Source organism: Botrytis sinoallii, assembly GCF_014898435.1.
Source record: "Botrytis sinoallii strain Bc 23 chromosome Unknown BSIN_007, whole genome shotgun sequence".
NCBI classification, from domain to species: Eukaryota; Fungi; Ascomycota; class Leotiomycetes; order Helotiales; family Sclerotiniaceae; genus Botrytis; species Botrytis sinoallii.
This window is the reverse complement of record NW_024066034.1, coordinates 2,230,893-2,255,492: the sequence shown is the minus strand read 5'-3', so window position 1 is coordinate 2,255,492 and position 24,600 is coordinate 2,230,893. Positions and strand designations below refer to the sequence as shown.

At 42.4% G+C, this 24,600-nt stretch overlaps 5 protein-coding genes across 5 annotated transcripts; 3 read left to right on the top strand and 2 right to left on the bottom strand.

The window, feature by feature from the left end:
- Window positions 1-440: 440 nt before the first annotated feature.
- Window positions 441-10,808, top strand: EAF02_005007 (uncharacterized protein; the record flags this gene model as incomplete). Its single annotated transcript, XM_038901055.1, has 10 exons — window positions 441-769; window positions 835-2,401; window positions 2,481-2,639; window positions 2,711-2,808; window positions 2,879-4,300; window positions 4,353-6,355; window positions 6,438-8,810; window positions 8,861-9,504; window positions 9,685-9,831; window positions 10,011-10,808. 10 exons carry the CDS (start codon window positions 441-443, stop codon window positions 10,806-10,808), a joined length of 9,540 nt encoding a protein of 3,179 aa, XP_038759567.1.
- A 314-nt stretch (window positions 10,809-11,122) lies between these two features.
- EAF02_005006 (uncharacterized protein) lies at window positions 11,123-12,019 on the bottom strand (the record flags this gene model as incomplete). Its single annotated transcript, XM_038901054.1, has 2 exons — window positions 11,123-11,706; window positions 11,842-12,019. The coding sequence occupies 2 exons, from the start codon at window positions 12,017-12,019 to the stop codon at window positions 11,123-11,125; spliced, it is 762 nt and encodes a 253-aa protein (XP_038759566.1).
- Window positions 12,020-12,726: 707 nt separating this feature from the next.
- EAF02_005005 (uncharacterized protein) lies at window positions 12,727-14,383 on the bottom strand (the record flags this gene model as incomplete). The annotated part of the gene is made up of 4 exons (XM_038901053.1): window positions 12,727-13,489; window positions 13,544-13,686; window positions 13,737-14,147; window positions 14,198-14,383. 4 exons carry the CDS (start codon window positions 14,381-14,383, stop codon window positions 12,727-12,729), a joined length of 1,503 nt encoding a protein of 500 aa, XP_038759565.1.
- A 1,723-nt stretch (window positions 14,384-16,106) lies between these two features.
- On the top strand, window positions 16,107-18,277 carry EAF02_005004 (uncharacterized protein; the record flags this gene model as incomplete). Its single annotated transcript, XM_038901052.1, has 7 exons — window positions 16,107-16,139; window positions 16,187-16,303; window positions 16,372-16,439; window positions 16,490-16,950; window positions 17,014-17,363; window positions 17,419-17,572; window positions 17,979-18,277. 7 exons carry the CDS (start codon window positions 16,107-16,109, stop codon window positions 18,275-18,277), a joined length of 1,482 nt encoding a protein of 493 aa, XP_038759564.1.
- Window positions 18,278-19,045: 768 nt separating this feature from the next.
- EAF02_005003 (uncharacterized protein) lies at window positions 19,046-20,632 on the top strand. The gene is made up of 3 exons (XM_038901051.1): window positions 19,046-19,725; window positions 19,822-20,010; window positions 20,101-20,632. The coding sequence occupies exons 1-3, from the start codon at window positions 19,449-19,451 to the stop codon at window positions 20,373-20,375; spliced, it is 741 nt and encodes a 246-aa protein (XP_038759563.1). The 5' UTR covers window positions 19,046-19,448; the 3' UTR covers window positions 20,376-20,632.
- The last annotated feature ends 3,968 nt before the right edge of the window (window positions 20,633-24,600 follow it).

Below are 24,600 nucleotides of genomic sequence, written 5' to 3'. Positions count from 1 at the left end.
AAACTTATCAGGTGGGTAGTAATCCCTTGAAAGATGAAACGCGTGATGGACGAAATGAAGCAGTAAAGTGCGAACCAAAGTTTCCCAAATAAGCCTCATTTATTGATAGGTATTGGGTACCCAGATACTCAAACGACCATTTGATTATAAAATTCTAATTGGAAGATTGAAAAGTGATATGGGGTGCCTGTTTTTGTTGTTGTCTTGGTTCCGCGCTAGTGGGGCGGGGGTTGTTGAGACTTCACCTCCATCTTGCAAAAACTCTTTTCTCTTCAACTTTCAATTCCTACGAAAATCCATTTCGTCTTTTGATTCTTTTGATTTGATTCTTGTAACAACTTCGTCACACTTCCTTAGACTGTGGGAACAACTACCTCTCTATCTACGTTGTTCCAAAGTCATAACTCAATCAACAACTACACCATATCCTTTCAGTCGCCATGGCGACAGCGAATTCCGTTATGGAATCGTTGGTCAACCACATCGTCCTACCTCCCCGGCTCCCAGGGAGGGACGACAGAAACGAAGGGTTGGAAAGTGCTATTATTGACCATTTCATCACGGCTTCCAGGACGATGAGAAGCATCGCGAGGGACGAGCTGTCTGAGAATTGGGATTGGATCCGTCGGTCATTGGAAACGGCAAAAGTATTGAATACTAGAGGAAGATTATCAAGAGATACGCTCTTGTCTGAGTTTCAATCTCTACAGAAAAATGTCTATTTGATTCTTAACATTACGGAGCAGAACGCAGCTCTACTCATTTATCGGTATGTTCCAAGCTATCACAATCACAATCTTTGTCAGAGCCCTGTTTTCTAACTCGGTCTAAAAGTTCCGAGGATCGCGTAGTCTTTGAGTCTTTCGAGACATCGGCATCCGCACAGAATGTCATGGCTGCTGAGAATGCCTTAGAATGGAGTTTTCCTGGGTATGCCGTCGATCTCCCTTTGTCAACATTCAACGAATCCAGTTTTCTAGAAGAATTGGCCGTTTTCTTAGAGCAATCCAGCACCGAGTCAATCAAACGATTCGCTGCGAGAACATCTAAAGCTGGTTCTCTCGTCATTGAGGAACGCGATACTGCTTCGTGCGCCCTCATATCTCAAATGCTCATGACGTTATTGGAAGGAAATGGCCGTAGGGTATATCCTCCAATTCTGAAGAAGCGCATTCGAGACGATGTACTATGGTTCAATGCTGCAAAGCCATGGAGACGAAATCCCTTTTATCTCGTATTGCGAGTTGCCATACAGAGACAACTATACTCAATGTCAGATTCCGGCCGGACACAGTACAAATTCATGAGATGTCTAGCTATGGCACAACTTCTTGAGCTTCACATGTATGACCTCCGTCTTGAATCATTATCATACTTGAAAACAAAACTTTGCCGACGCCTTGCCAAGCTCGAAAACGATGACGACAAAGTATCAACTTCTTTGGGAGCTGTGTACGAACACACCTTTAAGGCTTTGCGACCAAATTTCCAAAAAGCAATTCAGCGGGCCTCAGAACGAATTGAATCAGAGTGGCTAGCATTCAAGCGATCGAATCAACGACCAGTCATGACACTTCCAAAACGCGCTGCGGATCGTGATTTATACTTACAACTTCCCAACAGCGGCCGTTACCTACATCGCATCATGGATGAAGCTCTTCGTCCGCCTCCACGGTCTTGTAATTCTACAAAGAAAGTTGACGTATCTGCAGCTGCTTCCAGGAAGATTGGGAGTTTCGGAGACCGATATATTGCTCTTTGCGATATGGAGATTGGTATTGAGTCGAGACACCATTCTCCATCTGCCACCAACCTCGAAAATCAATCACGATGCAGGGAGATCTCACGAGAAATATACAGATATATCAAGGAATCCGAAGGCGCTTATTCTGTTAACTCCGAGGAACGTTCCATAATGTTGTTGAGCATCATGGAGCTTTGGATCTCTATGGATAAACATGCATGCTTTCTCTATCCATTACTTAAGAATTTTCATCCTTTCTTCACACCCGAGATGATGGATGTTTTCCAACTATCTCTGAAAAAAGATATGTCTAGACTACAAAAAGTTCAAAAGTATATACAAGATCGCTGCAGAGCTGCGGTCGGTAATGGAGGACACAGAACCATATTCGAGGATCCAGCACAAGGATGCTTTGCCGACCGCTACTTTATTGAGTCTGATGAAGCTTCAAGGCTGCAAGAGCTTCTTGAAGCTATAGAACTTGACGCTGAGCAATCACGCGAGAGAAAAATAGCAGAGTGGTTAAAGGAGAGTGAAAAGTATGACAATCTTATCAAAATGATCAACGAAAGCACCTGCATAAACACAATCGATGGACACAGCCCAAGTTGCCCAAAGTGCTCGATGGAGAAGCGGGCCAAGTTCTTTAGAATCAAGGTGAGAAAAACCCCACTGCGATATGTTGCCTCTTTGGATTCAGTAATTAATGGGAGATCGATCATTGATAAAACTATAGGTATACGAGCATCCTTTACCTTTAGATCCTATCCAAAAAAGAGCGGTGGTCTTCGAGCTGGCTTGCCCTCCGGCATTTTCGGTTTATCGAGACACAACCTGGAAAGTCCTGATTGCCTTGGCTTTTCCAAAGAACCAAGTTGTTTTCACGGAACCTAGAGTAAGCTCTCTCCACATAGTTTCCGATAAATTGGATCATACCATGAGTGAACAACACTAATTGTACCCCAGGTCCTTTTAAAAGATTATCCGGGACTCTCGGAATATATGAGGAACAAAGAACATGGAATTTCATTAGGATCAACTAGAAAAATATTCCACAATACTCAGTTAGTTGGTTGTTTCATAGCACAAGTCCATGCACAAAGTTGGACAACAATCACTGACTCATATGTCTAGTTATCGCACCGTTTTATTCCCTGTTGGTATCGATGATGTGTGTCCCTCTAATACCCTGAGATTATCCTACTACGATTTTCGTTCTCAACGATGGCTAAGCCGAGACTTTCAAAATCAACGACCATCATTTTCGCATCATTTCAACTTCATGCTCCCTCAAACCTCACCATTCTCGGTGCTTACGCAAGGCCCGTCTGTCAATATGGATGTTATTTCGTCGTACGAAGTCATTGCCAGCCAATCAAAATGTCCCAGAGGTCTCAATGTTCATGAGTTCATGGCCTTTCAAGCACTAATCTCGGGAAAGACGCGCCGTCTTACACAATTGTTGGTAGAGCTTGGTTCTCAGAATTTGAATTTCAGTACCGAATCAATGGCTATCTTAGTTTCGCGTTTAATACTCGAAGCTGGTCCTAATACCGAGAGTGATTATTTACGTGTCATTCATCAATCATTCCGAGATAATAGTTTCTGCTGTAGGATGTTGGAGCAATTGGACCGGAGATTGAAGAATATCAGGACAAACTATCGTGAGAATTATTCCATGCAGACGATATTGACCATACTTTTACGCATCAAGGAGCTGGCGGCACCCAGTATTGTCAAACTAGCCTCCGAGTTACTCGAAACTGCTCGGTCAATCACTTTATCTTGGTTGACGATCCTTAGAGAAGAAATAAGACAAGCAGTTGATTCTGATGCTGCTTCCAGATGCCAAACATACTGCCTATGGGCTGCTCTTCTCTGCCGACGAACACTTTTCAACTATGACAACAAAATATTAGAGCCTACTGCACTTCGTTGCTTTATTGAATGCTCAATTACGCTACAAGACAACCTTTCCAATGACCCTGCGCTGGCCCCTCTTGGGCTCAAGAATGCTATCATTCAAGACTTGAAGGCTATTTATCACATGCGACATGCTTTACGCGAATCTCTAGTTGCTAGCCCTGAATCCTTACTACTAGCAGTGGGTATTGTATGGCCATTACCAGAAGGAAGCCAACCACGTGTATCATCATCGTTGGTCTTTGATTGTCCTGAAAAGTGGTGGGTTTATGCGAAAGTCATTGGCTCGTCTATCATGAAAGAACAGACATTGAGTTTTCATCTGTTCTATGGCTACCTCTTGATAGATGGTCAACCGCTAGGGATGCTCCCTGCCGATTACAGATCATCAGCTGTTCTTCGAGATCTATTTGGTGATGTCAACCTTCTCACCTTTCCTTCTTCTTTGCCTGGCTCTCAGTTCCAGTTGACAAATGATCAATTAGGTCATACCATCCATCTTGGTTCCCGCGACGGAAAAGTCGTCGTACGAGCCTGTTCGGGAAAGACTGTTCTGGAACTCGTACCCAGCAGAGTATTTCACACCGATAACAATTTTGATTTACCGATTCCCCTAGTACTTGATTGCATTCAGTAAGTTACTTGAAGTTCAATGCGTAAATCCACTAAAGCTAACACATATAAGCTGGCTTGACTTAAACACGGGGATTATCGAAATTCGACAGAAACCAAATATTTGGAGGTTCAAAGATGCTAACTGGCGGCTAAATGTACGAACTCGCAAAGCTTGGCGTCGCTCCTCCTGTTTAGTCGATCCATTTAGCCCAACATTTAAACGCGTTCACAGGATTCTTGAACATTTTGAGGATCCAGGTCATTTGACAGTTTATCAACCGCCGAGGAACAATCTCACCGTTGAGCTCAAACGCCTCTCCTTATCCTTCACAGTTAATCACAAAAAGTATCTTGAGTCGTCGCAGCTACATGCAGAAATAGACGCGGATCAGGATTGTGGAACTTGGTATGGACTACGAAGTAAAATTGTACTGCGCGATACTATCAATCCACGAGTGCGTAGTATTCTTGTACCAATGCCTGGTAGTGATCCTAATAGTGTAAAATCTCGATGTCATGGAATACATGTTCAAGTACACATTGAAAACAATGGAGATTATGGTCGCTTCTTTGTCAATGATACCTTGGGGCGTATCGATTGTCCAGCCGAGCCTTGGCAGCTTTACACCAAAGCCTTACTGCATAGCATGACATCTTTTCTCCTGCCAGACATTCTGACCAAGCGTACCGGGACTGAGGAGGCTATTGCGTGTTTAAAGTCCGGTCTTTATCAGCCTTGGGCACCTCTGAAACTGACATCGCGCTTGTGTCTTTTAAAGATTGCGAGGCTCAGCCCAGCTAGGGGGTATTATCCGGAAGACGGGAACTCTATGCAGAAAGTGGAATGGAATGATAAATGGACAACTACTATTCAATACGACGGCTACGACTCGATAGTTCAAGAACTGATTGACAGAAGTGACAACTTAGAAAAGTTTTCTCAAGAAAAAACACAAGGGATTTTGGAGCTGAAGGGAATGCGACATCAACGCCTTGTTAATCGAAGCTACACCCGCTTGAGACTTTTCAAGCGCCACGATGGGTTTCTTGAAAACCAAATCATAGCTACGGATCTTGTGTATGATTCAAGAGACAAGTACTGTGCTAGTCAAAGATGCAAAAATGTCTTAGAATGTGTTGATCATATCATACAATGGCCTCAAAAAACACATGCCTCAACAGATTTGGCCGGAATGCTGCAGAAATACCCCAATTTGAAAGGTTTCAACCCAGAACCCAGGAGAGTTCTCTTGTCGGATCGTTTGGATGTTGATTTTGGTGTGTCATTCGGCCCATTATATCAATTTTGTCGACAAGCTTCCGCCGCCGACAAGTTTCGACTTCAGTTTCAATTTTCTTTGATGTCATTTCGAGACAATATTGATATGGATCTGGTTAGGATATTGCTGGCCTGCTCTGTATTGGAAGACCTGAAGAAATTGAATCCTCCAGCCTATCGGAATTATACCCACTTTCGTCAAAATCAAATTCCACATCTTGCATACATCATACAATTGCTAAAGCCGTGCCGCATACCCTACCCGCAAGAATTCCGTGATACTTTTGGCGGATTCAAGTTACACGCAAAACAGCGCAAGAACCTAGAACGTCAAGAACATCAATACGAAACTCAGACAGATACTGATTGTGAGCTATTTGCAAAGTTTTTACTTGCTCAATGGCCGTGCCCAGAACCTTCCATTGTTGAATTTCGGACTCCTGTAAATGTAGATATTGCCAAAGCTATGAGCATTATCCTCCCAGATTGGGAAAGAATCTTCCAGAATATGGAGCTCTCTAAGTATCTTGAGCAAGTTCAAAAAGTGATTTCTCGAGCTTACAGTGGAAGCAATTTTCAGTTGCCAAATATGGAGGTTCAAAAACAAATAGTATACGCATCAAGAGTTCGAGGCAGTGAGTTTCCTATGCTGTCGAAAGATCTTATGAGAATGCCATGCAAGATGATGATATCATCTACGATAGTAGCTCTGTCTAATATACAAGCCGAGATATCGAGTCACAATGGCCATATAATCTCTCAAGAAGCGTCTCTACTCGAGCGCATTGTTTTAAGTAAGTCAAATTTGAATTTGCATTTCTATTAATCAACACCCATGATATACACATGAACTCTTACTGATGTTAGTTACACTAGATCTCATGGGCAATGAAGCCTCGTTGGTCCGCCAAAAATATGGACAGGAACTGCTGCAGAGCCTGTCTTCATTCAAATCATTTGAGCAGATTCCGAAAAGCGGCAGAAAAAATGTCGACCCTCCAAAGCTTTCCAGTGATATAGACAAGACTAGAAGCGCCATAAGAGAAATTTTCAAGGAAATATGTCGATCATTTGACAGCCCGAGTGCTGCATGGTTACGGCCAGGAGGCTTATATCCATGTATTTCAACCATTACACTACTTGAAAATCTACGTTCCACCTCGAGCACAGAAATCAAATTTGGGAGTGGCACGAGAGAGATTCTGATCAAGTACGCTTTACATATCACAGAACTTCAAAGACTACTTAGGATTGAAGAAGCATTCTCAAAGGGCGACCAACAACGCTTGATTGAAGAGCAAAATAATCCGGGTCATTCAAATTGGCAGCCAATCGAAGAGCCTGATTGGCTTTTGATAGAGGTGGAAGCGAATGTTCTTATTCGGCCTGATCAAGTCGACGTAGCCAGGGCTACAATTTCTCCCAATTCCAAATCAAATTCTGTTTTACAAATGAATATGGGACAAGGAAAGACTTCAATCATCGTACCTATGGTGGCGTGTAAGCTAGCCAATGCCGAGCGCCTTGTGCGAATCATTGTGCCGAAACCATTATTGGTTCCAACTGCGCAGTTGTTACAAGCACGTCTCGGATCTCTCTTGGGTAGAAGCATCCTCCACGTACCATTCTCAAGAAAGACTCCTACAGACACAGTGAAAACTTATTTCAATTTGCACAAGGCAACTCTTCAAAACTCAGGTATAATTATTGCTTTGCCGGAGCATATACTGTCATTCCGATTATCTGGGCTTCAACGTCTTTCGGATGGCCATGTAAATGAGGGAAATTCAATGGTGAAAGTGCAACAATGGCTAAGTAATCGTTGCCGAGATGTGATGGATGAAAGCGATCAGATTCTCTCATTACGCACACAGCTAATATATCCGAGTGGAGCTCAGAACTCGGTTGAAAATTATCCTCATCGTTGGGAGACAGCTCAAGCTTTGTTGGCTCTTGTAGAAGGGCATCTATACAATCTTGAGAAAGCTTATCCTCATAGTATCGAAGTTGTTCGAAGAGATTGTGGGGGCTACCCTATGCCATTTTTCCTCCGGAAAGATGTTGAGGAGGAGCTACTGAATCGACTTGTTGCTGATATATGTACTGGAAGAACTTCAATTCTGGATATGTCCCGTTGCTCCAAACTGGATCGTATAGCCATCAGGGATTTTATAACAAAGCCCAAGGTTACCACAGGTATATCTAAGGTTGTGAAAGGTATATTTTCAGATAACTCCGCAATGAAACGCAATCTCTTAAACGTCCGCGGTCTGTTGGTACACCGAATATTGTTGTTGGCGCTAAAAAAGAGGTGGCACGTACAATATGGTCTTCACCCCGATAGAGATCCTATTGCGGTTCCATTCCATGGCAAAGGTGTACCTTCAGATCAAGCTGAATGGGGCCACCCAGACGTCGCAATACTTCTTACTTGTTTAGCATTTTATTATGATGGACTTAATAACAAGCAATTGCATCAAGCCCTCGAGCATGTTCTCAAATCAGATGATCCGGCTTCGATATATGATCAATGGTCTATGAGCTGTTCTGTATTGCCTGATACGTTGCGGGATTGGAATAGTATTAATCTTGAAGATGAACAACAAATGCTTGAGTTATGGACGCATTTCAATCTATCTCCAGTAATCATCGACTACTACTGTAACAATTTTGTATTTCCGGCACACGCCAAATCCTTCAGCCTCAAACTACAGGCCAGCGGCTGGGAGATACCTTTATCATCAGCGGACAATCCAAATTCCATTACGACAGGCTTCAGCGGCACTAATGATAATAGAAACTTACTGCCCCTCACTCTCAAGCAGCAAGACTTGGAGAGACTTGCCCATACCAACTCTGAGGTTCTTACTTACTTGCTTCAGCGCAGAAACCGGCAATATGTAGTTGCAGCTGACGAACGAGGCCGGCATCTCTCTGAGATTGACTTATTGCGCAAGATCTCGAAATTACGCATCCGAGTGCTCATCGATGCTGGAGCCCAGATTCTCGAGTTGAGCAATGAGTCGCTTGCAAGAACATGGCTTGAGATCGACCCACAAGCACAAGCCGCCGTTTACTTTGATGAAGCAGGAAAGCCGATGGTGGTCCATAAGAAGTACAGACCAGTGCCGTTATCCGCTTCACCATATTCCGATGACTTAAGAAACGTTGTTGTTTATCTTGATGAAGCCCATTGTCGTGGAATTGATCTGAAAATGCCTGCTGATGCCTGTGGAGCGCTAACCTTAAGTGAGTTCATAATTTTCGAAAACAGCGACGCCGGTACTAATTTTGAATAGGTCTTGGACAAAGCAAAGATCATACTGTGCAGGCAGCAATGAGACTGAGGCAACTCGCGACTACTCAATCTGTTATATTCTTCGCACCACCTGAGGTGAATCAGAGCATATTGGACTGTGTTAAAAAGACCCATGGTAATTACCTAGACTCGTACGATGTCATCTGTTGGCTTCTGGAGCAGACGTGTATAGGTATAGAGCTTATGCAGCCACTTTATTATTCTCAAGGCATTGATTATTGCCGTAGAGTTCAGGCTGCTGCTGATAATGTAGATTTCCTCACCAACGCGGACCATCGAAAGCAGTATCTAGATACCCTCAGGCAAAAGGAGCAGCTTTCTTTACATCAACTTTACGGAATTAAAACCAAAAGCAAGACTGTAATTGGCACTGGCGAATCGGCCCCCCAAACAGCCAGTTTTGTCAAAGAGCTCAATGCAATGCGCAAAAGCTTTCGAGATACTGGCGATGCTGTTCATCATACTGCTTTACAAGAAGTTGAACAAGAGAGAGAAGTTGCCTACGAAGTCGAGACTGTGCGTGAGGTTCAAAGACCTATTCATTATACCGCTTGGTCATTCCCTGGGCTGGAAAAGGACATTGTAACCTTTGTCAGAACTGGCCGAATTCCAGCAGGCTCTGCAGTAAGTTCAATCAGCCCGCCGATTACCTTTCCTCTACTATCTACTTCCGTTACCTGATGTCAAATTCCCGCTTTTTCATTCCATTCAATGGACCATTTTGATACGTCACTAATCTATTGCTTTCCCATTATCTCCCTAATAACTTCTTTGATAAGCGATACTGACTAACCGACCCTACAGTGTTGTGAACATGCCTTTGTAGCTTTGAGAAAAACCGACATTGGTAGGAAGTTTGGAATCAACGCTGAAGCTCTCAATTCTCGACTATTCGTGTCTAGAGAATTCATGCGTTCTGTTAAAGTGATTCAACCACATGATAACTTTCTGGTAAGTTGGCTCTATGCCTTAACAGTCTCCTTGGAGAATATTTCCTTCCACATAATTCGTTTTGGACCTTGGATGACTTTGAGGGTTTCAACGGACATGAGAGACTATTACACTTCCAAGATTCATTTGGGTTCAAATGATGTTTTGTATGTACACTTTTGTTAACATTTATTGTTTAGCGTCAAGTGAGTTGGGTTCTGTGGAGTCCTATTACCGAAACCGCGTTAGTCGTGATACCCGAAGAAACGGAGCTCCTCATTCCAATTCTTCGTGACTGTTTAGCTCCTGCATGTTTTCTCTTGACATATGCAGCTCCTACGACCCGCAAGATGCTTATTAACTTCAATGATCTCCGATATTATGCTATACCCACACTTTCAAAAGACTGGATTGCGCCGTCGTGGTTATCAGTACAGTTAGGTATCTTCTCGGGAGCTCTTTACTTTGAGTACTCTCAATATGAGTATCTTCGTGGATTCTTGGGATTTGGAATAGAGAAGACTATGGAAGAGTTACAAGAAGACTGCTTGGAAGAAGATTGCCATGTTATCGATGGGAAAGCCACGGAAAACGGCAATGGAAAAGATCAGACCTCCGTCGGTTTTACGTCCAGACCTCTAACATTCCTGCAAGAATGGTTGAGTGTTAGACGCAAAGGCCAGGATTTCTCTCATACACCCATGGGATATGTTTGTCAAGGCAAGGTCCTTACCGAAACTCATCCATTTTTCAGCAAAAACGAACTGAACGCCACCGCAAAGCTCACCCAGCCCAATCGTAGAGGGATGTCCAGTTCAAAGGGGGCAGTAGCGAGCACTGCTTATGACGATGACCTTAACGATGACTGGGCAGACATGAATGCCGATGAGAATGGAGTAGCAGTGGGCGATGACAGTGATTCTGAGGACGACGATCAGTATGAGGATGAGGAGATTAGTAGTGGAAGTGTGTTTACCGATTCGGAGGATGAATTTTAAAATGTCGCGTGCTTCAAGGGTTATTTTTCATCGGAATGGTGAGTGAGTCTAGAATTTTGTATGTATTAGTATTACACACCATTGCTTTTGTATCTTGAAAATAGAAATAGTGCTTAATGCTGTGGTTAAGAGTAATTTAAATGGACTTGACGTGTGCCAAATATTGCAAAGCTTCTTCACAATGTTGCTCACTCTATTTAAAACTTGCGTGAAATTGTGGAATGATTTTGCATTGGAAAACGAAAACCACAACTAATAGTAGATTCTTTTTCCCGCTCCATGCCTTCCTCATTTATTACAAATATCTCACCTCCTCACATGACAACACAACTACCCCGATCTTTGGCCAGAAACTCCCCCAAACTGCTAAACATCCAATTTCTTTCCTCCCATCCAAGCACCCCCATCTTTTTCCAATCGATCTGCCCCGCAAGACTTTCTTTCTCCTGCCCAACCTTCCCCTCTTTTCCATCATCACGACCTTCATGATACCTTTCCTTCGCCGACACCCACGTAAGCCAAACACTCCAGACCCTAGATTTTCGACCCTCATACTGCATTTCTGAAGAGATTACTGGAGATGAAGAAGGCATAATAATTTCACCCTGTCGCATCCCACTTACTTTCCCTTCCCGCTCAAGTTGAATTGATCTTACATCAAATAATGTCTTCAATTTCTGGATTTTTGTTTCCCCACCATCTTCATTCCCATCGATATTAGCACTAGCATCATCATCGGACCCAGAAACCAACGGTACATAAATCAAAAGTTGCTGTACAGGATACCCAGCAGGATCGTAGACTCCCTTCTCTGACGTCTGAGTAATTGTGGGCGCGATGGGAAAGTAAGGAAGATGGGGTTCTAGGATCTTGGTGAGGGTTGCTAGGGTATGGGAATCTGGGGTTGTTAATATCATTACATTATCATTTGAGTATTTTATTCTTTCATCACGAAACTCTTTTCTCTTGGATTGGCGAAGAAAATGATGTAGAGTTGAAAATCAGTGGAAAATGTAAGAAGAGGATTACTCACGAATGACGAGAATTCCGCTGTCTACGGGATCATGCGTAAGGCCTACGGAATCAGCTTCTGATAATTCGGAATGGGCGTCGGAATCAGGTGGAGTGTTGGAAAGGGTTTTGATAAGTTGGGTAAAGTGTTCGAAGGTGTCTTTGGTGGAAAGATCTATCTCGAGAAGGTAGGTTGGCATGCTGGGTGGTGGATGGCGCAGCTGTGGGGAGTGGTGAGAACTGGATAAATTGCAGAAGGAGAAGTTTATCGCTCTTTTGCCTGCGTTTTAAGATCAATAATTTGTTTGCGGAAATGGTATTATGGAGTTTTGGTTCAGAGAAAGATTCTTTTATATTGATACCGTGGTGAGTTCTGGGTGTTGTAGGCAGGCGAGTGAAATGAGGCTGGTGCTTATAGAGTGGGGGATTGGGATGAAGGATTATGTACAGTCAGCAGAGACGCAATTGTTAGGATTTTATGAAGGGACAGATGTATTATTGTCATTTGATAAATAAGGTTTTGAATGCAAAACTTCAGTGAATTAAGATCTTGAAGGAAGTGCGTTTGTTTCTTGGTGGGGCATGGTGTTTGTAGGTGCAGTATCGCCAATCAAACGCCAAAATTTCGAAAGGGGTACGGTTTCTACCGTGAAGAAATTTTGTCTAATGAATGATTGATTATGCTATTATTTTTGACACAAAACAAATGAAACTGTGCAAGTAGACAGTGAGTTATATCCCATCCAGTAGGCCCAATTAATCCTTTCACCCGATATCCATGAACACCAACCGTTAATTCGCCTTCCCTGACCTTGTGGTATATCCTGTGTTTAGCCTTTGCAAACCGTCGTCCCTGTTCCATCAAGTATGAATTTTCATCTCCGTTTCAGATTTTTAACGCCACCATCTACCCAGCATAATGTGTACCTCTCTCACCCCAATTTTTATCATCTCCCCTCTCCATACTAGCCTTGTGTATCTCATAGTCCTCCTCATCAACGCCTCTATCTCCAGAATGAGTCCTTCTTCCCCTAATGCTCTCGAAGTCTTCTCGCACGTCCCATTCAGTGGTACGTCTAATAATCATCTTATCACTACCAACCGTACTCCTTTCCGCGGCATCATCTGGTGTCGAGCGTCTAATATGCGCAAAGGACATCGCTCCGTCAGGTCTCAACGTGCCAAGTTCCTCGCCTTCGTAACTCAGCTTCCCATTCGTATCTGTATTATTAAATCGAATATTAAACATAGGTGACGATCTCTTGAGATTAGAATTTGGAGATGTGGTAGTAGGAGTCAAGATTTCGTCATCTTCATCGTAGTCTTGAAACGTTGATATAGTGCGAAGCTCTTGTGGTGGTCTGGAAGAATTCTTCTTGGAGGCTCTCCAACCAGATTGAGCAGAGATGAAGTTGCTTAACTTTGAATTGGAGGGGGATTGCTTGTTGCTGTAGGATGAATCCATTGGATTGACGGATGCGGCAAGACCACCGGATGACATTGATTCCATAAATGGTTTGAGGAATGACAAGCATGCGAAGAAAATTGCAGAGTTTAGTTGGACAGAGGTCCAGAGGTAATTGTGATACGAAATTAGTGTTTGATTTGGAAGCGTGGGAGATCCCGAAGAAGAAATCACGACGAGTCGCACTATTGATAAGGGTAAAATGCTGCCAGATCATTAGATTATCTACCTCTAATGAGGATACCAAATTTCCACTTACAATATTCTAGTCCCAAATGCTATGAAAACAAGGGCTTTGCGCCTCAACGGCATCTGGAGCCCCCAAACGAGAAATATCGGCAACAATATGATGTCACAATCAGTTGCTATGTCAAAGGCCCCAATAGCTTTCCAGAATGCGCCCTTTTGATGTTAGCTATTTGTGCCAAGATAGACACAGCGACTCAGCTTACGATATTGAAACATTTGCCTGTAGAAAGAATGGCCCAAGGGTTCGACATGTCGCACTGGAACACGATAGAAATCTCGGCGCTTAAAGCCCATAATATCACACATATCTCGGTAATTCGATTGAATATTGCGTAATTGGAGTCCGGCGTTAAGGCTCGTAAATAGAACAATGTACTTAATTTCGCAAAGCAGAGAGTCGGAATATAAACCAATTGGGATGCGTAAGCATACTGTCTCGAAGTCAGAAAAGATTCAGAAATCTTTGAGTAAAGAACAAAATTTCCAACGAACATCCTAAAGGGGACGAACTTTTGGTAGTTTTCCAGCTCCTTCCTGTTGAGAGTATCTTGATCCCGACCAAGTCCATTATTAACCATCATTGAAAGAAGAATACTATGACATATCCCAAAGAACTAGACTATTAGTGTCGCTCTCAGGATTTGACGTGCTATAATATACTAACCATCGCAACTATGATCAAACTATCGTCTGTACTCCATCGCCTCACAACCATAAATTTACTCCCAAGCCTCGCTCCAACACTCAGTATCATTGTACTCAACCCTATCCATGATACAAGATTAACCGCAGGGCCTTCATTATGGCTCGATATGATGATTTGTCGTGAGAATATGGGTATCGATGTCATTGTAAGAACAATACAGAGATGGTAAAGAATGTGGATGAATGGCGATGAAATGAGATATACATCCCTCCAATGTCAACACTTGCATATATTTGTCGATCGCAAAAGAACTTGTAACTTTCTGAGTCACGGAGTTGAAAAAAGAACTCTGCTGGAACAATGCAAGGGAGCACAGCTTCGTGGTACATGTGGTTGGCATTTAGAAAAAGAAATTCTGTGGTTCCGAGTTTTTAGTACTTACTCCTGGTCACTTCCAACTGTTGAAGGTAGAATTATGCCCATAGCAGTGACATATCTGATGAATATGTGATGAATATGTTGATAGAAACGATAATAAACAAGACTCCAATCACTGGATCAAATCTTTCACTTCAATTCAATTCGGAAATATGGCAATAGCTATTCGGAGCTCCGTAGAGTCCGAGTTTTGAGAGATTCTGAGGCGTCGCAACTGCAATAAGATCCCCATGAACGCTTGCTCGCTCCTTGATCCCAGACATCAACACCACAATTTATTCAAGCTGTGCCACGGTATGGCGATCATGCACAACAGAGTTGGGATCCAAACAAACTTTTCTTTCGTGTTAATCATTAGCTTGGATGAAACGAGTCAGGGTCCTCAGCAGCGCCATACGCGCTGACAAGGTTACACAAGATTGTCACCTGATATTAATGAGATATGAATCACAATATCGGGTAATAGCAAGTCTAGATGCTGGACCTAATTTGTCGTAAGACTCTGCTACACAGGATCTGTCATGTGATAATCAATTAAAGATACGAGCATGGTCCTGTACCTAGAATATTGAATACTGACAAATGCTTGCCCAGTTTACGATCGGACAAGCCCATAAGGAGACAAGATGATTTCCAGACAGCCGGGAGTTTTGTACTGAGATTTGAGAGATACTTCACCAGCTTGTTAATTCGAGTGACAATGGTGGATGTAAATATTTAGCTTTGTGCCAAGTTCAAGAACATTCCGGTACCACATTTAAAAGGTCGGCTGAATGGTTTTTATGCCCGTCGTTACAATAAGGTGAATAGTAATAAATGTTGGACGGTTGAATGTGTGTATTACGGCGGCGATGAGGCGTCTATCAAATTAACCCTCCGCACGAACTAGCATTTACCGAACCCACGTGAAACGCTAGCTTTAATAGGAAAGGCTTCCCCGCTCAGCCCGTTACTGTCATAACTACCTAGTAGAAAACCGAGAAAGCTGACATTGCTCAGAGTCTACAATTTGTTTCCTTCCAAGCTGGAGCGGAGTATGATCAAAATGCATATTCGTATATCCCTTGCACCTTTGAACGTATCATAATATACAGACCACCTCGCTACCATTTGATGCATCGGGTATTTACCAAAATGGTTGCAATGAGACAGTTTTTCCTCTGGGTGGTGTCAAGGATTTCTTTTCTCCAATCTTCCACTCGGTGATGCATGCAAGGGTTCTATTATGCAGACTGCAGTGTATCTTGAAGAAGGGCAGATAAATCTCAATCCCCGTCATAATTTTCTTTTGCTTTATTTCTCTTCATTTCCATTACTATTGTTTGTCGTTCACGAGCGAGCTCGGCGATTGGGTATTCTCCTGATAAAACTAGTCGATCTTAACCATGGAGACAACATGTGGAATTGGGTGTGATGGCTAGGGTCAACATCTTCTGATGAAATACCTCATGCACGGTCGAAAGGCAACGCCAGCAGAGATGATCAAGAAATGGCGTATTTTGGAAAACGTCAAGAGTTGAAGGTAAGTGCTAAAGAAAAATACCATCATCAAAAGCTGAAATATTGTAGCGCAACTTTGGCTTTTTGTCGATCGCGGGGTTTGTCTGTAGTCTGCTTTCAACATGGGAAGGAATGTTTGCCGTCTTCCTGTACGGGTTTCAAAATGGAGGACCGGCAGGCTTAGTTGTAAGTTTTCTATCTGAGTCTCGCCTCGACTCAAATTCTGGTAGCACATACTAACGTTACATATCCAGTACGGTTATATCTTTTGCTTCTTTGGTACATTATGTACCGTCGCAAGTTTGGCAGAGATGTCCTCGATGTGCGTATAGCCTTCCATCGCGAGTTTCTAAATCTGACGAGCGGACTCAGGATGCCATTGAGTGGCGGCCAATATCACTGGGTTTCGATTCTTGCACCTAAATCCCACGCGAAATTCCTATCATACATGACAGGCTGGCTTACAGTTATTGGCTGGCAAGCAGGTCAAGCAAGTATGGCTTTCCTCTGCGCAACATTGATCCAGGCTTTAGTGATATTGAATCATCCAACTTACGTTCCTGAAAGATGGCAAGCGACTCTGATATTCTATGCTGTTCTAGCTTTGGTTCTGTTCGTCAATACGTGTTTGGCTCGTTGGTTGCCAAAGATTGAAGGATTTGTTCTTTGCATCCATATTCTTGGATTTTTCGGTATCCTTATTCCTCTAGTCTACCTTGCACCCCATGGAAAACCAAGCGACGTTTTTGCTACATTTATCAATGGTGGGGGGTGGTCGTCAAATGGAACTTCTTTCTTCATTGGTTTGATTACTTCCGTTTTCTCGTTCCTCGGTAAGATCAACTTCGTTTATCTCCCCCACATTCGCTGTTAAGACAGATCTAATATTGTCTCAGGAGGCGATTCTGCTTGCCATATGAGTGAGGAAGTCCACAATGCCTCTACAATTATACCCTGGGCGATGATCAGTAGCATTGTCTTGAATGGCGTTCTGGGTTTCGCACTGCTTATAGCTCTTCTCTTCTGTCTAGGAGATATCGATGTTGCTCTGACCTCCGCTACTGGCTTTCCATTCATCGAAATATTCAGGGGAGCTACTAATAGTAACGCCGCTGCCACTGGTATGACATTGATCATCTTATTCATCCTTCTCGCCGCGGCAATTGGTATCATGGCGACTGCTTCCCGTTTATTATGGTCTTTCGCAAGAGACAATGGAGTGCCAGGTAGCGCGTATATATCTCGTGTAAGCACAAGTATTCAAATAATCTTATCACTTTTACCTAACTTTCTGACTACAGGTTCATGAACCAACAGCATTACCTATATATTCTATTCTTGTCAGTGCAGTGATTTCACTCCTGTTGGCACTTATCAATATTGGCAGTACTGCAGCATTCAACTCAATTGTCTCTGTTAACGTGGCGGCATTTTTTACCAGCTATATGATCCCAAGTGAGTGAATCGTCCACTAATTCTTTTGCTTCGACTACATTTACTTCTATCTCCAATTGATCCTCCACTATTTCGTTTTATCCCATATATTATTTCGGCTTCGATGCTTTATTGGCTCAGACTTACAGGCTGGATGGAATATGTCAAAAGTTCAAAAGTAGTTCCGTTCAATATTTGAAATGATATCACTGATTCAGACTATTTGGAAATTCTAATTGAATTCAACGTTTCAAAGCATCTGAATGCTCTGATCAGGTGCATGGATTCGGAGCTTGCCATTGTGGACCTGTAGTCCAGGCTATTGGAAACCCTGTTTTGTTTCTTAATACAACATCAGCTCCTCATTTTCCTCACATTGCTCCAAAATCTACTCTTGATAGGCAATGTTAACAATCTGATTTTACAGTCATCTTGATTCTCAAGAAACGCCTTCGAAAAGACCCAATCAAAGACAAGATACATTGGGGACCATGGAAATTGGGTCCAATTCTTGGTCCAGTTGCCAACATCGCTGGGCTGATTTATTCGATTATCACCATGTTTTTCAGCTTCTGGCCTAATACCCAAGTCGTTACTCCGGTTACCATGAATTGGTCTTGCGTTATTTTTGTTGCTGCTATCCTTTATAGCTTGGTTTTTTACATGATTTGGGGTAAGCATGCTTACAAGTGGCCAATTGTTGGTCCTATCAGAAGAAGGCAGTGATCTCTTTATGGCGGATGTCAGTATATAGTACATCACATTGTTTTCATTTGACAGAATCATCTATCATTTCTTGGCTACTTGCATTAGATTATAGATCTTGTAATTCTCATTAGACAATGGAAGAGTTCGGCGAACTCGCAAAATACCATTTTTTATCAATCATAATTCACATTTTTCGTCGTTTGTGCAATTTTCATGCAAGCCAGCTCTCACAGCACGCCACATCATTCGAATCCTCGAAAGAATTCCATATATCCATCGCAGAACATCGGACCAAGAACGCAAAAAGGGTCTACCATTACCGTTTATGGAATTAAAGCCCCATTTGACCCAATGTTTGTATTATCGCGATCTGCCGATTGGGTTCCAAACTGTCGGGACCAATCTAATTATCTCTTCTAAAGCCGGCAAATCTGATGAAAGAGAATCCTTCGTATGATCATAGCTTTCTGGGGCCTGGATAAAACTGTTGTGCTGGGAAGTTCAGATAATCCAATCAGCAAATATCACATCGTATTTGCAGCCACGCGCTTTATAGATAGTCGTCCTGTAACTATTGTATGTCCGTACATGACCCACATTAATTTACTTCCCCCTCTTTCATAAGCAAATTCACAGGGGTCACGAACTCCTTGGCCTGGTCCTAGTTCAACGGCTTATCCGTACCAACAGGCTTGTTGATCCTTACGCTTAGAATTATGCTTGTTCAATTTTTGCCTGCTTCTTTTCTGTCTTGGTGTCCTCGCTGCTTTGTCGCTCCGTGTGCATCAACGGATTTAAGCATATCTTCCAACAATTTGTCAAACTCGCACAGGGGTTCAGGACTTTCAGATTCTTTCCCCGGTGTGAAAGCTAAACCTCACCTGTAAGAGCCACGGAATCAATCACAGTGGTATTCCATAAGCCGATTTGCGGACTACGAACGGGTGGCGTCTGAGTCTGTGTGTATGCATATTTCGAAATTGTACTCTGACATGCCTTTATTGGCAGTTCATTTCACGCCTAACTGCAATTGCCGGATCTGCAGTTCGTTCCGTAAGATTAATGTTGCAAATTAATCGATCTGCTGGAAGGGTGATCGTACACTTCCTTTACTGCATCATCGCTATCAGCATACACTGTTCATTTTCGGTTCATACTCACCCCCAACATCCCCGCCATAACCACCCAGATGGCATCCCACTCAGCCTTCCACCCCTCCACCAGCATCCCTCATCCTATTCCTATTACCGCCTCTAAATCCAATCTTCGCCTTCTTCCCTGTGATCCACTGACGGATGGTTCAGCTATCCTCGCTCAACAAATTGCCGCTTTCAGTAATCCTCATGAACCATTCTTTTTTGTCCTATTTCCTGAAACGGAAGAACGGGAAAAGGCAGTCAAAAGATTAGTTGATAATTGGGTCGGAGATGAGAGAGCGAAGTATGTGAAGGTTGTCGATGGGGATGGTATGTTTTGCTTTCACTTCACTTCTCTGCTGTGCTTTTAAGTTGGGGTGTAGTTCAGGAGGTCAAGGACAGAAATTGAAAGAAGGATATTAATAGTTAATCAAGGGACCCTCATAAGTGCAGCCAAATGGCTCATAAATACAGAACCATTGAGCGAGGAGCAGAAGAAAGAACGGATTCCTGTCGACTGGCACGCTGATCAAGACTCAAACGAATGGGCTGAGTATCTAATAAATTGGATTCATCAACATCAAATTAGTCGAACGAAAGGCGAACCTTGCGTCAGTAAGTTCTGTCTTCTCTTTCTCCTCCTGTCTTCATCTCAATTTCCGATCATCCCCATAATCCATAATGCGCAATCCTAATATCTCACAGTCCTCGACATCTTAACCACGCACCCCTCTTATCAGCGTCTCGGCGCCGGTACGCTTCTAATGCAATATGGTACCACCATAGCCGATTCCCTCGGTCTACCAGCGTATATCGAGGGGACGGTCATTGCAAAACATCTATATGAAAGTCATGGGTTTAAAGCGGTGCCAGATAGGTATATTGAGGTTGATGTGCCGGAGAAGTGGAAGGAGAGGCAGGAAAGGCCTAAGATTGAGTTTTACTTTTATGAGAGACCGAGGAATGGGGGGAAGTCGTGATCAGGATATTTGTGGGTGAGGGCCAATAAGCAGCGGTTAATAAAATGTGAATCTAAGAAGTGAGTCTACATTAGCATACGGATGATATGTGAATGGGCGAATCACGGGTTTGATGATTCTTGAAAAATTTCATCAATATTCATTGGATTTCAATCATTTTGCTCAACGTCTGAATAGTGGGACCTTTCAGCTGCAAATATGATATTGCTAGTTATCCACTGTACTCACATATACCTCAAATAACAGATGTTATTCACATATCTTTAAGGAACATCATTCACCCATCTCCTAATATCCCTTTCAAGAACAGCTTTTGCTGTGCACGAACCTGTGCGAGCTAGAGATTTAATAGAAGTAATCTGGCGATGCCTAGCACTCTAAACCACGCGAGTCTGATAGGATCAACCGGCAAATCACAGGATTCCCACTTATTTTCTTATACGGTATCATTCCCTGTCAAGTGTTTTTTTTTTTTTCCTTCTCAAGCTTAAAGCTAGACCGTGCTTCAATCAGGTCCAGTAGTCTTGTACTAGACAGGACGTTGAGAAATATAAGATATCTGCACTGCAGTATTCCAGCACTCTATGCACTTTTTTATCCGGCGTTTCTCGTGAGTGAAAGTGCTATAGTCTGATCTTTTTGTAAGAATGATAACAGCAAGAATTAGATAAAGACAACAATAAAGAGTATTATATCTGTGAATCTAGGATCGGAATGCTTGTGCAAGGATTTTCCAGGAAATTTAAGGCCAGGGAATAGATAGTGAATATGGTGCTGGCTGGAGGCAGCAAGAGAACCATGTGTTGGCTGTTTTGTTGAATATTTCTTGGATATAGATTGTGTAAGAAGCTTTACAACCAAGGTATAGATATCCTTCCGGATTTAGATAATCATTGTTAGTGGAATTATATGTTACCATAGGCGCAATCACCTACCTAGGTATCTACCTAGGTAGGTACCCAGCTAAAGCAGATATGAGCCAGCCCCGCATCTACGAAGTATACACGTATGATCTATTATTCACTCAAATTGAACACCCCAGCTACCTTACCAAAGGATTTCGAAAATGTCTGGCTTAAATAGGATTGAACAGATAAAACTTTCTTAGATATACCATAAGGTGATGGCGGATACCAATATTCAAAGGGTGCGTCTGCATGTCTGACTGGTTTTCTTTGTGATGGGAAAGGAAACTTGCTACAAGTTCTGCTGTTCCGAGCGGGTATTCTCAGGGGGGGAAGCTTCTTAGAAGGACTACCGTCTCATGATCGACTAATTTCTTAGTGAAATAGACAGCGAAAAGTACGAATTTTACGACAACAAGAAACTGTATCCTGAATTTACAATTGTATATCTTTCTAACATCGTCAATGATATGAATATCTCTAAAGCTATAAAATTATCAGCCAAATATAGCGCTTCTACTGTCTTTGGCACGTAATTCTGAAAACCCCAGCTTGAGATTAAGATGAGTTTAAAATCCATAGCATGACTTACCGCAGTATTTGTGATATTTTTCTCCCACCGAGACACGAATACCTGTAAGGACTTGGATTGCAATTTGTTAAAAGCCATAGTTTCAAGCTGTAGCAATTGCATATACATATACATATATGAATGGAGTGGAATATTGAGGAGAAAAGCGGGGCATTTCTCTGATAGAAAATTCCGAAAGAGGAAAACAAGAAACTTATTGAAGTGAATAACCCCTCTTCAATAACACACTTACACATGCCCCCAACTACCCCTTTCAGCCTCTAAGATACCCCTCCTTGGTATTCATCGTTCTACTTACGACAACCTTGGAAGTCCACATATTCAACTCTTCAAACCTCTATCTCCATCAACATCTATAAATATTACTACTCCCTTCAACGTACAAAGGGGCAATATTGCAAAAAGCGTCCAAAAATCTCCCAAATTGGTACTGCTGCTACTTAGATGCCTTCATGATCCTGGTCTTGTGCTCGAATCGATCAATGGAGGATTAAGAGAGCTTATGTCTTTGTATTTTTTCTACAGCGATTATCTAGACATGTCCAACATGTCTTTTTACAGTTTTCGAGATGATCTCATCTCATGATTCTCATTTCTTAAGGATTTTATAAGAAAGATGAAAATGGTTGTAGAAATGATAATAAGATTAAGAGATTGGATCATATATCACAATATCTGGATGTCAGCCATTATGTGTTCATCCGTTGTTGCAATTATACAAAATGCAATCGATCTGTAAATGAAACGCCATGAACTGGACTTCTGGGAAGGTGCGGAAGGGTACCTAGGCATTACACATGGCACGTAGGTATCTCTTCTGCTTTGATGGTTGAAAATATTATGTCTGGTGGTTCATATGTATATATATACGTACCGTAAGTAATACTAATTACTCCATCTGAAAAGAAATAGAATATATAGTATTCACTATCATTCTCATCAGCTTTATTTCTTCCCACATGCACAATCTATTCACATTCACCCAACTATAAAAGGTACTTAAAAACGCACAACCGCTCGACCATGAGCGGTAGGTACCTAGTCAAGGACTCCTGAAGAGAGAGAACGATGGTCGAAGCGGAAGTGGCGCCTCTTTATTCAGTAAAAAAAACAGAAGGCTCGGAGTCGGTGGAATCGCAATCGCAAGAACTGACATACATCACTCACCGTCTTGAAGGTGAGAGATATAAAACAAGAAACCATCCGATGATAGTCATCTCAATGGGTTAAAAGTGTATGAAAATAACAGCAAGTTCTGAATTGACAACGGAGAAAATGCAGACATCAGATCTAGCATTAGCTCCGCGAACGTGGACTTATATGTATTTATTCCTCTGCTTGGTGCGTCATTGTGATCTTCACCCGAAACCACTACAGCTGTCGATGCCACAAGTGCCTTTGCAGCATGCTTATTAGATATGCAACTTCGTGCTGAGGTATTTATATTTGATGTTTCGTATTTCAGCGGGGTCTGTTGGAAAATTAGACAATATTGTGAATCATCCACTTGGGCGCTACTGTATTCACCATGTTTCCTCCGCTTATGTCTTCAAAGGAAGAGAAGATACTATCATGTCGAGATCAGCTCATTCTCCACAGCTTACTGTACGGTTTCCAGCTTTGCATCCTCGAGCAAATGATATGAGAAATCATAAGCTCGGTGTCATTGCTACATTATCTCATAGGAGACCTTAATAATCTGTAGCCTGTTCAGTATCTCCCTAATATGTATGACATACAAGTCGCTTTGACAGTAAGACATATCTCTCCAGAAAAACTAGAGTAGGAGATCATCTGATCGTTTCCGATTTTTTGCGAGGAGGAACAGCACGCATGAGAACAAATGACATAACGTCAGTCTTACGATAGACACGGACTTGACAATAAAATTTAGACAGCAAAAGCAAACACGATGAAGTGATCGCAAGGATTTATAGATAGATAGCACCTCTCAGTCACATCAAGTCTTCCAAAAACGAGAAGATGGACTCCAAAATCGAGTATATTCAAATTCACAACTCATCTGACACTCATCCAAGATCACACCACCTCCCCCTTCATACCCAAGAATGAAGGGGAGTACGATCGATTCCATAGGCAAATTGTGAATCTGAATGCGAAATGAGAATCATAAAATGCTAACCACATTCTCAAAAAACATAGTTGGTACGAATTTCGAACAGTTTTTCTTCCAAATCAATGGAACATATCAACCTTCCAAATCTTTATGTGATATCCAAAAACATCCCGCAAACTCGAGAGGTACCCAGATGTATAACACAATGATTTGTGACCAAATAAAACTCTCCAAGACGCACAGTGAATCTCCATGAAGTAGAAAAACCCAACCACAAACAAAAACCAAATAAGATAACATCAGATGAGATAAACAACAGCACCAACACAACCAACATTTCCAAACACCGACCCGGAAATAACTTTTTAAAGCCCTCTTATTCCCAGTCGATGGGAAATGTCAAAATTTTAAGGTAATTAATTAATTGACCACCGGGTGTCAGTTGGAAAACTTTACCAAAATTTGAGATGTGCAACAAAACTTTTTGGTATTTGAAAGAAGTGATTCTATTGGTTGATGGGTGAGTAGTGAATCTGGGGAAGGCGGTGAGGATCTGGGGCATGGAGTATTTGCCGTTGGTGTGATTTGGCGGGAAGGAGGGAGTGGTGTTGTGAGTGGGTGATGAGGATGAGGATGTACTGTTAACATTAA

Excerpts from the sequence above, each read along its gene's own strand:
- EAF02_005003 (XM_038901051.1), top strand. The coding sequence starts at position 19,449 with ATGGCATCCCACTCAGCCTTCCACCCCTCCACCAGCATCCCTCATCCT. Across the intron at positions 19,726-19,821 it reads GAAGGTTGTCGATGGGGATG|TTAATCAAGGGACCCTCATA; the intron begins GTATGTTTTGCT and ends GGATATTAATAG. Across the intron at positions 20,011-20,100 it reads GAAAGGCGAACCTTGCGTCA|TCCTCGACATCTTAACCACG; the intron begins GTAAGTTCTGTC and ends AATATCTCACAG.